The sequence below is a fragment of the Musa acuminata genome, chromosome BXJ2-4 (assembly GCF_036884655.1).
Source record: "Musa acuminata AAA Group cultivar baxijiao chromosome BXJ2-4, Cavendish_Baxijiao_AAA, whole genome shotgun sequence".
NCBI lineage: Eukaryota > Viridiplantae > Streptophyta > Magnoliopsida > Zingiberales > Musaceae > Musa > Musa acuminata.
In genome coordinates this window covers 799,117-812,974 of record NC_088341.1, presented here as the reverse complement: position 1 = coordinate 812,974, position 13,858 = coordinate 799,117, and the positions used below count along the sequence as shown (strand labels likewise).

The window sequence follows — 13,858 nt, the reverse complement described above, 5'->3', positions numbered from 1 at the left end:
ATTGAGACAGAAACGATGTTCCTCATTTAGTGTCTATTCTTCTTACGTTGCACATTTAGTGTCAATCGGCTAACTACTAAACTACCACCATTCCATGCACATAGAGAAAATACAAGATACAGTTATTATTTCTGCAGGCCTTTACACCTTTCTAGAAGTCAAGTAATCCACACTGCATATCATCCTAACCCCCGCCAATCTTGATAACAGCTACTACGGTAGATCAACAACAATAGGCTCCATTGAACAGGTCTGGCGTGCACGTTTCTATTGGTTGATGATAGACCGATCGTTTTAATACAAAGTCATCCGTGCCCCCCTTGAAGAATTAGAACCGTCATTCACGTTTCCGTAATGCCCATTTCCATTTATCTGCAGTAGAAGATAAATGAGCATCGGATTGTCATATGCAGATTACGCAATGCAGATTGTGCTTCAGAGAACACCCAGACTACAAACATAATAACGAGTCGGGATATACCTCCATATATTGTGCGCTTGGCAGAGGATGATACATTTTGTGAAGAGGATAAAGGAATTGAGAAAAAAATGAAGTATTGCTTGTTTGCACAGGCTGAGAAAGCTTGTTCACAGAGCTAGAACTTCTATGATCCAGCTGCCTCCATTGATGAGGGATCTGAAATAACACTTTTTTGTTGCGTTGCAATGTTTTAAGAGGATTGATAACAAAAAAAAAAACAGAACAAGAAATATTTTGCTTACTGTAGGTACATTGGAGGAGCAAGCTTGGGTCCCAAGGAAATGAACCATCCCATTCTGCTGACAAAGATAGACTGGATTTACGTGCATCTGATTTTGAAACCAGTCATAATTTGGCACATGGTATGCTGCTGGAATACTGTCATGAGATACTGCATGCTGCACTGGGACTATCTTGAAATTAGCAAACTGAAGTTGCAAATTTTTCTGACGATCCTCCTTGTTCTGAGCAATTGTCACATAAAGGCGTCTGCTATAGAACATATTCCCTAGAAAAAAGACAACTACCGGCTCAGACTAACAGTGAAAAGAAACATAATTTAGATTTAACCTAAAGTTAAATACCATTGAATCTCTGAACAGCCTCATTTGCTTCTTCAGCCGAGGAGAAGCATACAAATCCAAATCCCCTGCTCAGTCCATTTTTATCATATATCACTTTTGTCCGCAATACCATGCCAGATTCAGAAAATAATCTTCTCAAGGCAGCATTATCAATTGATCTTTCAAGGTTCTTCACGAAGACAGTTGAACCCTGATTTAAAGAAAGAAATATCCTAAGCAATCTGTCCCTTTACATACAACAAAGTAGAATGTACTTTTTAATGCAGTTGTGGTTGATTACCTGAATCTTTGTAAATTTGTGCTCAGGTCTACCAGCGAAACGAAGTCTTAGCAATTTATCACGCTCACTTCTTTTCTGAGCATATCTAACGTATAAAGATTTCGATCCTGACACATAATATCGTGCAATAAGAACAATGTGCAAGGAAACAAACGAAGAATAATATGAAAAGAAGAAATATTACCGAGATCTGAGCCATTCAGATTTTCCAAAGCGTTCTTAGCAGCCTCCGGTGACTCAAAGTCGACGAATCCAAATCCTCTGGATTTTCCATCTCTATCTTTCATTACAACAGCACTACTGATGTTGCCATATGCAGAAAACCTTTGCCGTAAAACATCATCTGTGATGTCCCAGTCCAGATTCTTGATGTACAGGTTAGTGCCTCTTGGTCCTTCAGGCAGTGCTTGCCTCTCGCTCTTCTTAACAAACTTTGTTACACACCTTATTCCACAAATTAGAATAAAAATTCCATGAACGACACTTTAAACATTTATAAAAGGAAAAAAAAAAGTATAGAAAAGAACAGGGAAGCTAAGAAATCGCTGTAATTGAACGCCACTAAATCCTAAAACAACTCATAAAATGGCCCAGTAGTTCCTAAACAAACTAAAGAATCCAAGCAGAGACTATCGTATACATACAACAAAGATAAACCGTCATTTTGGGAAACAATGTTATCAAAACACAAAAAGAACAAGCAGAAAAAGCACATCTTATGAGGGAATAGGACAAAAAGCGATGAGTAGAGGAAAGAGGAATCCACAAACGGTAAACAGAGCATTCGATACTAAAAAAAAAATCGGTGTCAGGGAATGAATGAGCCGACGGTCAAAGAAACAAGAAAACAAGACTAAGATCATTCCACAAAAAGAATGACGTCACATTGCAAGGAGGAACAATCGAGACTAAAGAAAACATAAAGAACAGGAATGCTAACAGCTTCTTGCTTGAACCAGGGAGGATGACGCCATTGAGAGCTTTAATGGCCAACTGAGCCGCTTCCTCTGAGTCCATCTGAACGAAACCGAATCCCCTACTCCTCCCAGACCCATCTATTGCCACCTTGCACGACTCCACTGTTCCATAAACCGCGAACAGATCCTCAAGCACCGTCCCGCTCACCGATATCTCCAAATTCTTTAGAGTCGCAAATGATCCGTCCCCGGAGAAGAACAGAACCCACGTCAGGAACAAAACTTAGATGACGCTTACGAATTGAAGGGCAAGAAGGATCAGGGTTTCACCTTCACGAAGAGATTGCCAATGCCGTTCTTCCGAGACATTGGGTTCCGTTGTGACCACATGATCCGCATAGGTCTACCGTGCAGAAGGGAGTGATTCATCGCCTTGAGGGCTTTCTCGGCTTCAAGAAAACATCCAAATCAAAGGTTCAAAGAAATGCACACGAAACCAATGGGTCAAGAGAACCAAATCACCCGAACTGAGAGAAATGTAGAGAGAGAGAGAGAGAGAGAGAGAGGAATAGGGTTTAAACCATCAGAGAAAGAGAGGTAGTTGAGGTAGGCATATCCGAGGGAAGTGCCAGAGGCGCGATCGCGGCATACGCGAGCGGAGGCGACGGTGCCGAAGGGAGTGAAAGCGTAGATGAGTTCCGCGTCAGTGACGGCCGGGTGAAGGTCGCCGATGTACAGAGTCGGGAATGGCGGAAGATGGAGGGACGTGGGAGCCGCTGCCGCATTCATTTCATCCGGATGCAAGGTCGCGGCCGCAGCTGCCGTATCTCCCATTGCGCTTGGAGAGCGTCGCGTCTCTTTCTCGCCGGAGAAGAAGAAAGGAAGACGGGAAAGACTTGAGCGGGAAGGAGCAGTGTGGTGGACGCTATTTTTATATAGGCAATAACCGCCTCATAGAGCGCTTACGAACCATTGCATGTAAAAATATATGCGGTATAAATCTACACCGTTCACTTTGAAAACGTTGAACGGACGAGATGAGTTTCACGGTAAGAGTAGAAGATTGCACGGGTAACTCTACGGGCTCCCGTGAACGCTTACTCATCGCCGTTCATTTTGAGTTCGAAATAGGTAATGAACGGTGAGGATCCGACATCAACTTGGTATCGAACCGACGCATCTTATCCACCACAAGCTGCCCCAGGAACCTCCAAAGCCGTTCGTTCACATAAGCGCAAATAAGGCATTTCACTGATAGGGAAAAAAAAAGAAGAAAAGAGAAATGTATTGACCTAATATTCGATCATGTACTGCCACGTAGGCCTAATATGTAAGTGACGAAACCGACCTCCTTCTCCCTTCTCCTCTTTCACCGCCTTCCCGATCCTCTTCGTGCTTCTCACTATCCAAATCCTAATCTCCTAACATTCTTGGCAATGCCCACCAAAAACCATATAAGAGGTGTTGGTGAATTGATGCACCATGGTTGGTGAGTCAGCATGGTCCGGTTCACGGATCGATATCGGGAGGCTTTGGTTGGCCGAACAGGTTACCAAGATTGATCGACCACAGGACGGGATGTTGGCGTCGGGATGTTGGTTGGTGTCTCTTAGTCAGGACGATCGTGCCTCATGGAGTATCCGCTCTCCTGGACAGAAGGCCCTGGGCGCCGACTGGGATGTCGGATCTGCCTGGAGGAAGATGCCTCTCGATTGGGATGATCGCGCCTCGGTGGGTGGCTGCTCCCTTGCACATAAGGCCCTTGTCGGGTGGTGATCGACTTTGGCCCTTCAACGAGTAAGTTAGTGCTTGGTTCTCTGTTTTTGCCTCCCTTGAGCCAGATGTCGGCTAGGGGACTTTATACTACCATACGAGGGTCGGTCATATGCAGGTTCGACGTGGTGGCCGATCCTCGCGGGGCCAGGAGATACCTTTATGCGGCCGTCGTCTCGGAACGCATGGAACGGTGCCATATGGCACCGTCCCGAGCTTTCCAGGACGGGATGTATCGAGGAGTGCCTTGGTACGGATCCCGGTTCGGTGCGTGGGAGTACTCTTGCTGACCTGGCGGTGGCGTGGTGCGACATTGGTCGTGATGTGGTCAGGGCCCAAAATATACCTTATCAAGAGGAAACCTATTCTACTACGAGGTTCCTTTACCGCGGAGGAGGGGCAGTAGAGTCGACGGGAGCGGAGTGCTTCGGAACTCTGAAGCGATCCAGTAATTTCTCTGTCTGAACTCCGGTTCGGCATAAAGTTATATTGCCATTTCTGATTAGCATTATCTCACCTCTTTAATATTTTATCGTCTTAATGCCCTTTTATTTTTCATATGATAATTCATCGTGAGGGCATTCCCTTGGACTTCAAGATGATTGGATTTATTTTTTCGAAAAAAAGGATCAAATCTATTTAAGGATTGATAGGATACATTATAGTATCACCCTTGCGATAACAGTCAGTAGCTACGTCAGTGCCAACACGAAGCCTCAAAGCTGATATAGTGCATTACGTCGATGTGACACCTCGAACTCGGATGGGACGATCGCCTATTCCCCCGCTGTCCAAGGTCGTACGAGATGACGCCGCATAGCATAAAGCTGCTCCAAAAAGCTTGGAATGGCGCTGCGCAGCGCAGATGCATATTGGTCGATCAGCACTTGCACATGAGGTACAAGCCGACTGCCTGAGGAGTCGATCGTCATTAATAGATAATGTACAATCAACTCTCGCTCGTAGGTATAAAAGCTAACCCTTTTGACTAGCGTCGGGGGAATGACTTCGAGTATTCAACTCTCTCTTACTTCACTCAACACTAACTTAACTTTCGGAGGAGTCGAGTCGGGAAATCCCTCTCCCGACTAGGGGTTGTATGCAGAAGCCTTGCGATGAAGAAGCAGGCCACTCGTCAAGGGAGAAGACCGCACTCGAGAGATGAGGCTCAAACTCAACCCGACCCGACGCTCGCTTCCACCACCCGAGCATCCATGTAGGCAACCTTACGTATTCGAAATTAGACCAAGTCATGTTGACATATCAACCATGACATAAAGATTCACTAACAAGTATAGAAAAAGAATAATAAGAAAGGTGTTTTCTCTTTAAAATCTTTAACCCCTTTATAACTGTGACTCTCAAGAACTACAAATAGTTGAGAGAACAAAAGTAAAGAAAGATTTTATCTTTTGACTTCGGGCAGAGCTTAAGTAGAGTTTGTTAAATAGGGCTAAAGTCAAACTTTGGGAGGCTTGATGGAGAATGTGTTGGAACAATAGCAACTATAAACATATTTTAATAAAGAATATAATCAAATAATTTATGAATAAAATTAAAAAAAATATATAAAGAAACTCAAAGGCATGGTTCATGATTCTAAGGTGCATGTTTGATTAAGAAGGATACAATCGAATAATCAATCTCTTATGAAAATGATAATAAAGATGGTTGAAAACCAATGGGAATCAACATCAAACTTATAAGAAAGAAATAGTTGAGAAAATTTAGAATGTGAATTCATTTTGATAGAAATCAAAATTTAGAATGTGAATCCATTTTGATAGAAAAAAAGAATAAGATGAAGTCACTAATCGACGAGGAGATAGATTTCTCCTTGAAGATGTCATATCTCTGTGTAAATGAATCACAAGGAAAATGACACCAAGCATCAAACTCATAGCCACAACAAAAGAAAATATAAGGACAAGAACATAAGGAATCACATATAAAACTTCGCAACCATCATGAAAAAAATATATGTCGGTAAAAAGGACAGAGCCTACTTCTCAATCGAGAAAGGAAAAATATAAATAGACAAGAGGATATGCAACTATTTTTCATAGAGAAATGAAAAACACCGTTCCATTAATAAGCACAAACTAATGAAATTTCTAACACTTTGGGCTTTGCAAACCCACTTCTTGTAAATGTCAAAAATTCACATCATCTCCCTAACATCCTTGATAGTGAAAGGATCCGATAGGTCGAATGGAAGGTCGCAATACGCTAAAACCCCGAAGATTTAACAAAGGTGAGAAGCTGATAAAAGAATAAAATCAAAAAATAGTGAAGATCTTTCAAACTCTTGATAATGAATAGGTCATCAAAAATCATTCCAACAAAAATATATAGAGACTTGTTATTATATACTTAATTAGAATTATGGATTACAATTGTTCGAACAATAACAACTATAGACATATATTGATAAAGAGTGTAATTAAATAATTTATACATAGAATAAAAAAGAAAAAAAGAAAATCCAAAGACATAGATTCTGTATCCTAAGGCATATTCTTAGAGCCTTATTACTATCTGATTGAGAAAAAAAAGAAGCAACAACATGAACAGTATAACCGATTGCACTGTCTGATTACAGACTTTTGGTTGTCCTACTTCGTTACATTTCTTTGCAACAATGACTGATCACTGAAAATTGAATGACAGCTGATCCATTAAATTCTCCCGGTGCTAACTGGGGCATGTTGATGTGAGGATTGTGGTTCATTAGTTGTTTACTATCGGATCTTCAGAGGGTGCCACCATGCAGTAAGTAGTCTGGGCTGTCACCTGCAGAACTATGATGTGTTTTGTCAGAAGAACCAGGCACTGAGATAGTAGATAGAGTTTGAATTTATACGTAGTGTAACACCCCTGATTAGTCTCATATCGAAACTGGGCAGGATTAAGATTGACTTATAAGGGTCTGATGAGTGTACTACTATCAACTTCAGCTTAAGCATTTTGGTCAGTGGTTTAGACCAAACGAAGTTGATAAGTTAATTAACCCATCAGGCTCGGGTCATGACATTTGGTATCAGAGCCGACCTAGCATTTGGGCATAGTGAGGGGGCGAGTAGGAAAGGTCTACCCGTAGACGGAGTCAGAGGACTCGTCACGGCGTGGAGTTGGGCTACGCCTCACATGTACTATGCTAGAGTTTGATCTGGATTATATTGGGCTAGTGGTTTAGACCAAACGAAGTTGATAGGCTAATTAGCCCATCAAGCTCGGGTCATCACATGTAGTCACTCATGTTAGTTTTGTTTCTTGGTAGATTTTGTTGTCAGACACAGCTTCTCTAAGCACTGAACCAATGTATAGTTGTAACATGGGCAAGAGTCTTTGTCATCTTTCAAGACCTTGTGGATTAAGTGGCAGTTTCTTCCTTTGTATGTTGAGTTTGTCTTCCATCAAACATATATATATACCTTGTGGATTACTTGTTAGTTTCTTCTCATGTATGTTGAGTTTGTCTTCCATCATACATATACATAGCTTGTGGATTATTTGTTAGTTTCTTCTTATGTAAGTTGAGTTTGTCTTCCATCATACATATACATAGCTTGTGGATTACTTTTTGTCTTTCAATTTGAGTTTTGAATTGTGTTTCTTTCAAATCTGATTCTGTGCTTATAATCAGGGAGTGTATTTTATTTATTATTAGATAACTGATTTATTTTCTTAAAATCAAAATCGTAAGTGCCTGCATTTCTATAGTTAACTTTGTGCATTATCTACAGCTCAGTTCCTGCTCATATATATATGTTAGCAATTCAATTAGATATATAGCAGCAATCTCAAAGGCACATCTCATGGCTTCTCTTGTTTGATAGATTCATATCATGCAATCTTTTCGATATTAACTATCTTATGTTTTAAAGATTTTTGTCTCAAATCTTGCTTTCTTAATTTATCTTTTATAATTTTTTTTATTTTATAATGATAAGTGTTGAAAAGAATAAAAGATAAAGAAGAATTATTGAATAAGTCTTATTGAAGAAGTGAAGAAGCTTAAATGTATTAATATGTCCTTCTTCTATTTATACGAGGGAGGATTTCTCTCAACAAAATAAAGAGATTTCCTCATATAATTGGAAAAATCTTATCTGCTATCAATAAGAACAAATGATATCATCTATTCAACTCTAGAAATCGATTTGGTTTGGTTTGCCTTGTAAGAAACACGTTAGAAGAAAAGTTCAGCGAGGAGCGAGGTGCGAGGTGAGTGTGCTGAGTTCGGGAGTGAAAGTTGAAGATTTTTAGAAGAAAATATAAGCACCATTTTGATACAAATCTTTCCACTTTTTGTTTTTTTTCCTACTAAAATAAAAGGTCAATATACTTGGGGAGACTTAACATACTAATCAAAATCATGAAGTCAACTCCCATTCGATTTTAGACTGATAGCTTAAATTGATTCCGTGCAACATAAATGGATCACAGTGATCATATACATATATATAATCTAAAGGTATATGATTTGTTACAAAGTAATGGAAGTTTATGTTTGCTGTCCAAGAAAAGCTCATGAGATCAGTTCATAGAGAAAATTAGCTCTTATTGATATTTGAGACAAAGTGACAAAGAAATGCTACATTTCTTTCTTCTTCTTTTTTTGTGACTTTTTCATCCCAAAATGGGACGAAATTTTGTTGTTCTTTCTCAACATTAATTTGACAATGCATGAGAGATTAATATCATTATTTTCTTTCAGGATTTAAATGGAAGTAATTTGCATTAGTACAACTACAATAATAATCCTAATTCTCCTTTTTCTTTTCTACAAATAATAAATACACAAGAGTACCTCCCTCCGATCCACGCGAGTTGAACTCGGTATACAAAAGCCAAACTCGTCCATCACTCAGTCCGATTCCTGCAACCCGCCCAGGACGACGGAGCCGACGAAGAGACCAGCGGCAACGACGCCGAGAGCGGCGGAAAGAAAGGCCTGCGCGGCTACTAGCGCGGCGGAGTCGTCCGGGATGAGGACGATGGCGGCGACGGCGGCGACGAGGAGAGGGAGGGAGACGGAGGCGAGAGCAGAGGGGGAGAACCCAGCGGCGCGCTCCAGGAGGCTGAGAAGGCCGAGCTCCTCCGCCTTGGACAGGAAGCCCAGCCTCTCGATGGAGGAGAGCGTGATGCCGAGCTCCTCCGCCTTGGAGAGCAGCCCGGACTTCTCCACGCCGGATAGCACCTTGCGCGTCTCCAGCTTCTTCACGACGTCGACGGACAACTCCTCGCTTCCCTCCGCGAAGAGACCCGCTCCGTACCATTGCTTCTTCCAGTTGTCGTCGTATCGGTTGACCTGCAACAGCGCACCATCAGAGAGATGAAAGATTGGAGGGTCAGAAGAGGAAAGGAAAGGAAACGAAAGGAAAGGTGCCTTCTGTTTGGGCGCCATGGCGAGGATTCGCGAGGGTCTTCCATTGGAGAAGCGGGGAGATAAAGGGGAGAGAGAAGAGAAGCAAGCGGAGGCGATCGTCGGCGCCGCCATCGCTTCGAGAGGTTCGAGTTCTCTTCTTCTTCTCCTTCTTCCACGACTACTACTACTACTTCATCAAATGGAGTTGTGGTCTATTTTTGTTCGATTTCCCTCTCTTGTTATCTGTTTATTATCCTCGCCAATATTTGTCAGTCAGATATAGGAGAATCTAACTCGGACCAATAGAGGTGGCCGAGGCTTATCCATAAGCACAACACCACAGAGAAGAGAATGAATTTGGCTGGTAGATTTGGCTCTAAAGAAAGAAAGACGTTGTTTTGCAAGATCTCTTTTTAGGTTCTAATGGTAGAATTTTGCCTCTCACTTCATCAGCTTGACTAAATTACTGTAGTCATCCAAGGAAGGATTGGAGGATCCACTTTTGGAAGAAAGAATTCTATTGAGCTTTTGGCTATCGATCACGCCCAAGAATCGCCTGAGAACTTCTGCTATGATATGAAAACCACCAAAAGACATGCAATCTTGAAAGAAAAGATATGCTTTAATTCCGAGTAACCTTTTCTCTACTATTAGAAATTGATGCAATTAGAATACCACTAGCATTGGTAACTAAGAAAAAATGATAGATTTATTAATTTAATATTAAATCAATAACCTTGAATGAAAAGTTACAAGAGAGTTTCTATCTATCGAGTAGTTAGTTACAAGGCTTTGAAATCAAAAGTGTAGGAAGATAAACTGTATGAGTTGGACAAAAATATTATATGGTTTGAAACAAGTATCGAGTGTCACATTTATGTTTTTTTCTTTTACACATGATCACAGCATCTTTCCACGAGAATATCCCGAGCCAAATAAATAAATATTATTTTATTAGTTAACTTATAAATATTTATTATAATTTATTTATTTATCAAATCATAAGTCAAAAGTAATCCTAGGTTTTATTATAGAACATAATAATATTAACTCGAAGAAACATCTAACTAGTTCTATCTAACGATAGAGGAAAGTCTGTTCTTCATTAGAATCCGATCTATTACTAGTGAGAAGTTGCTTTAAAAATAAAAAATAATAAAATTTTAACAATGCTAAGTAAGAACCCTTATATCAACTGAAAGTGAATACATGATCAAAAATTAATTATCCATAGATATATATCAAATACATAAATGAGCACTCTTCTAGCAACAAATGAAGAGACTTTATCATACGAGATGAGTTTGTGTTCTCCCAATAACGGATGGAGACAAACCCATATCACACTCCTAACAACGAATAGAGTGAAATCTCTCACTCATCAAAGTGAAAACACGTTCCTCCTAATAGCGGAGGGAAGAACTGTCTAGCCGTCACGTCTAATGACCTACTAATTTTTGAAGGAAATCATCCTATTTGCCCTCGGCAAGGAAATAGTATCATCTCATACTAGTCATATCGAGATAAAATAAAATATTAAAATATTTCTTTGAAATATTATCAAATAATACCACTTAGCTCTCTATTTACTTAAACTCTAGTTTAATCAGTTCAGTAAAATCATATTTAACTAAAACCTAACCAAATCAATTTTTAATTTTCATTTAACTAGTTTAGAATTATCATACACTAGTATACTTTGGACTATATTAGATTCAATTAGAGTTAAACAAGCTTGAATAAGTTAAACTAATTCGAAATCATCCTAAATTGATATAAACTAATCAATTCTGATTTAGTTAAATCGATATTCCGATCTAAATTTAGCAAATGCACATGACCATGCATAAACCCCACTAGGTGGGCCAACCCTTGGCCCTGATCATGTGCACATGTGACTATCCATATTAGACTGCGTTGAGCTAGCCCACGAGTAAGGTTTGACCTACAAATTAGGCTTAGTCTATTGATTGGGTTTAACGAGTGAGCTATGGCCTATTGATTGGGGCTAGTTAGTGGGCTATGACTTGATCTAGATTTGGGCTTAGCTTGTGGATTGTTTCAACTCAATTCATATCAAATTTCATCAATCTCGAATTGTGATATCATATATTAATTAATAATAATACATTAAAAATATAAGATTAAAAGATAAACTTATAATATTCTTAATTAAATAAGAATCAGAAATCAAATATTCAATACATATAAATAATTTTAACATAATCTAATCAAATAATAAAAATTTTAACACACACACACACACACACACACACACACACACACACACACACACACATATATATATATATATATATATATATATATATATATATATATATATATATATATTCCTATTCAAATCCTATAATTGGCAAACCAAGTATTCATTGCTCCTATCGTAAGCTTCATCGTAGCAAAGGCTTCTTCGATTTTTATACTAAACAGCATCTCACAAGGTTCATTACTGGTCTTCACCGGTGCAAATTTTTTAAGCATAAATTATTTACTCTAAGGTCAGTGTCATACGATTTTAATTCCAAAAGGCGTTCTATGAGAGAAGAAGCGTTAGTTTACAAGTACAATGTTGGAATTAAATATCACCCTATCAAATATGACTATCGAATATCATGAAGCGTTAGTTTACAAGTACAAAATTTTTTGCACGTGGTACATACCGCAAGGGTAGACTTTTAATACAATAACTTCTATTTCAGAGATTGACGGATTCGGTCAACGGTGTTTATCCTTCCATAGCATCTCTTCTTTTCCAGCTGGCTAGTGTTTAATGAGTGGTGTCTATTGATCACTCGTCATCAAGCATGATAAAGACATATTTTGAGCTCAAGACATGTCACAATCGATGCCACACGTCAGATTAAAATCAGTACTAAGACGTTGTTCGACCCGCGTACCAACACGCCAACCCGAGAATCAGCTAGGGGAACATCTTCACACGCCAAGTCAGAATTCGTACCGAGACAATGTTCGATATGTCCCGTCTTGAGAACTCGGGACAACGACATCTGACGTCGCTCCGCGTGTCCAGAGACGACGATCGATCAGAAGTGTCGTCTCATCCCTCGAGGATTAGTGTGTAACCGACCTTCGTATAATGGTATAAAAGCCCTTGGCCGACATCCGGCCAAGGGAGGGTAAAAAAAATAATTGAACATTCCACTGACTTGCTCGTCGGAGGAGTCAAAGTCGAGAATCACCCGACGAATGTCTTTTTTGCATGAAAGCAGCCACCCATGACCCGTGAGCATCCCAACCTCCGAAGTTACCGACCAACGTCCTGATCCATCAACTAGCACTCGGATCGAGGAACGTTGATCAACACCTCGTCGCGAGGGTCCAGTCGACCTCGGCATCCAACTCGACCAATAGAAGACTTCCAACATCGACTCGTGGACCAAACCATGCTGACTTACTAGCAACCGGCATATTTGTTCACCAACAAAGCGTACTTCTGTCTACCATCTAAAGTTACCACATGTCGACCATCTAAAGTTACCACATGGAGATGGTATCTATTCGTTCTCTTCCCTCGTGGAGAGGTATATTGTTTGGACCATTAACTGATTAAGATATATCCACGTGCAAACAAAAGATACAGAAGATTGCTGGTTGATGAGAGCTCTCCATTGTCATTCCAACTATTTTAATTTGTCATATAGTCATAACATAACTAATATCCCCATCAACCCACATGGATTGTCTCAGCTATGAATTCCATCGAGAAACACATGCCCTAATGTCGGTGAGGTAGAAGAATTCCAAAACCAAACAATCAAAAAAATAATAAAAATTAACAAATAAAAAAATTGGCATAAGATTAACATAGCTCGGTAACTTCTTACTTATATTCATGAAAAAAATAAATAAATTATTTATCAACTAAGAATAGTTACAAGATTCTTACTTAAAGTGTATCTATGGAAGTCACAAATACTAGAAATTTTCTTTTCCCTATTTATAATATATTTATAATATTTAATGTTAAATTTTATCTTTTTAATTCACATAAGGAGAAAAAAAATTATGGTGTTTGACTCAATATCTAATCTTTTTTCTAATACTTAAAAATATTATTAAAAGAATGAAGAGGTGGAATTTATGAAAATAAAAGAATTTTAGGTTATAAGAAGAGCTCCTTTTTTTTTCTTTTTTTATTATTTTGGGGAAGTTTGGTTAAAATATTTGGATAGTTTTTGCCCACCTAATAATTGAAGTACCCCACCATCCAACTATCTTTTTCCCTTTAATTTTTTTTATGAACTGATATTGTTACAGTACTTTTACATTTTATCACAGTAAACATTATAGCATAGTTTATAAATATTACAATTTGTTCCATTCACCTATGGACCGAATTATAGGGAAAAAATTAAAAGAGAGAGAGAGAGAAAACAAGGGTAAGCGATTAACCATTAAATCAAAGTTATTTTT

General features: G+C 39.2%; 2 protein-coding genes across 3 annotated transcripts; both read right to left on the bottom strand.

The window, feature by feature from the left end:
* Positions 1-294: 294 nt before the first annotated feature.
* Positions 295-3,090, bottom strand: LOC135609296 (polyadenylate-binding protein 7-like). The gene is made up of 8 exons (XM_065102401.1): positions 2,844-3,090; positions 2,593-2,711; positions 2,286-2,485; positions 1,530-1,789; positions 1,346-1,452; positions 1,066-1,255; positions 724-989; positions 295-372 (listed from the first exon to the last, which is right to left on the bottom strand). Exons 1-8 carry the CDS (start codon positions 3,049-3,051, stop codon positions 295-297), a joined length of 1,428 nt encoding a protein of 475 aa, XP_064958473.1. The 5' UTR covers positions 3,052-3,090.
* Positions 3,091-6,592: 3,502 nt separating this feature from the next.
* LOC103980400 (uncharacterized) lies at positions 6,593-9,637 on the bottom strand. Of its 2 annotated transcripts, XR_010485754.1 has the most exons (3): positions 9,428-9,637; positions 8,849-9,349; positions 6,593-6,828 (listed from the first exon to the last, which is right to left on the bottom strand). XR_010485754.1 is itself a non-coding variant. In XM_009396798.3 (2 exons), exons 1-2 carry the CDS (start codon positions 9,536-9,538, stop codon positions 8,906-8,908), a joined length of 555 nt encoding a protein of 184 aa, XP_009395073.1. In that variant the 5' UTR covers positions 9,539-9,637; the 3' UTR covers positions 8,728-8,905. The 2 variants fall into 2 exon arrangements, 1 of the variants encoding a protein (XP_009395073.1); XM_009396798.3 differs by lacking the exon at positions 6,593-6,828 and having other exon boundaries at positions 8,728-9,349.
* Positions 9,638-13,858: the final 4,221 nt, after the last annotated feature.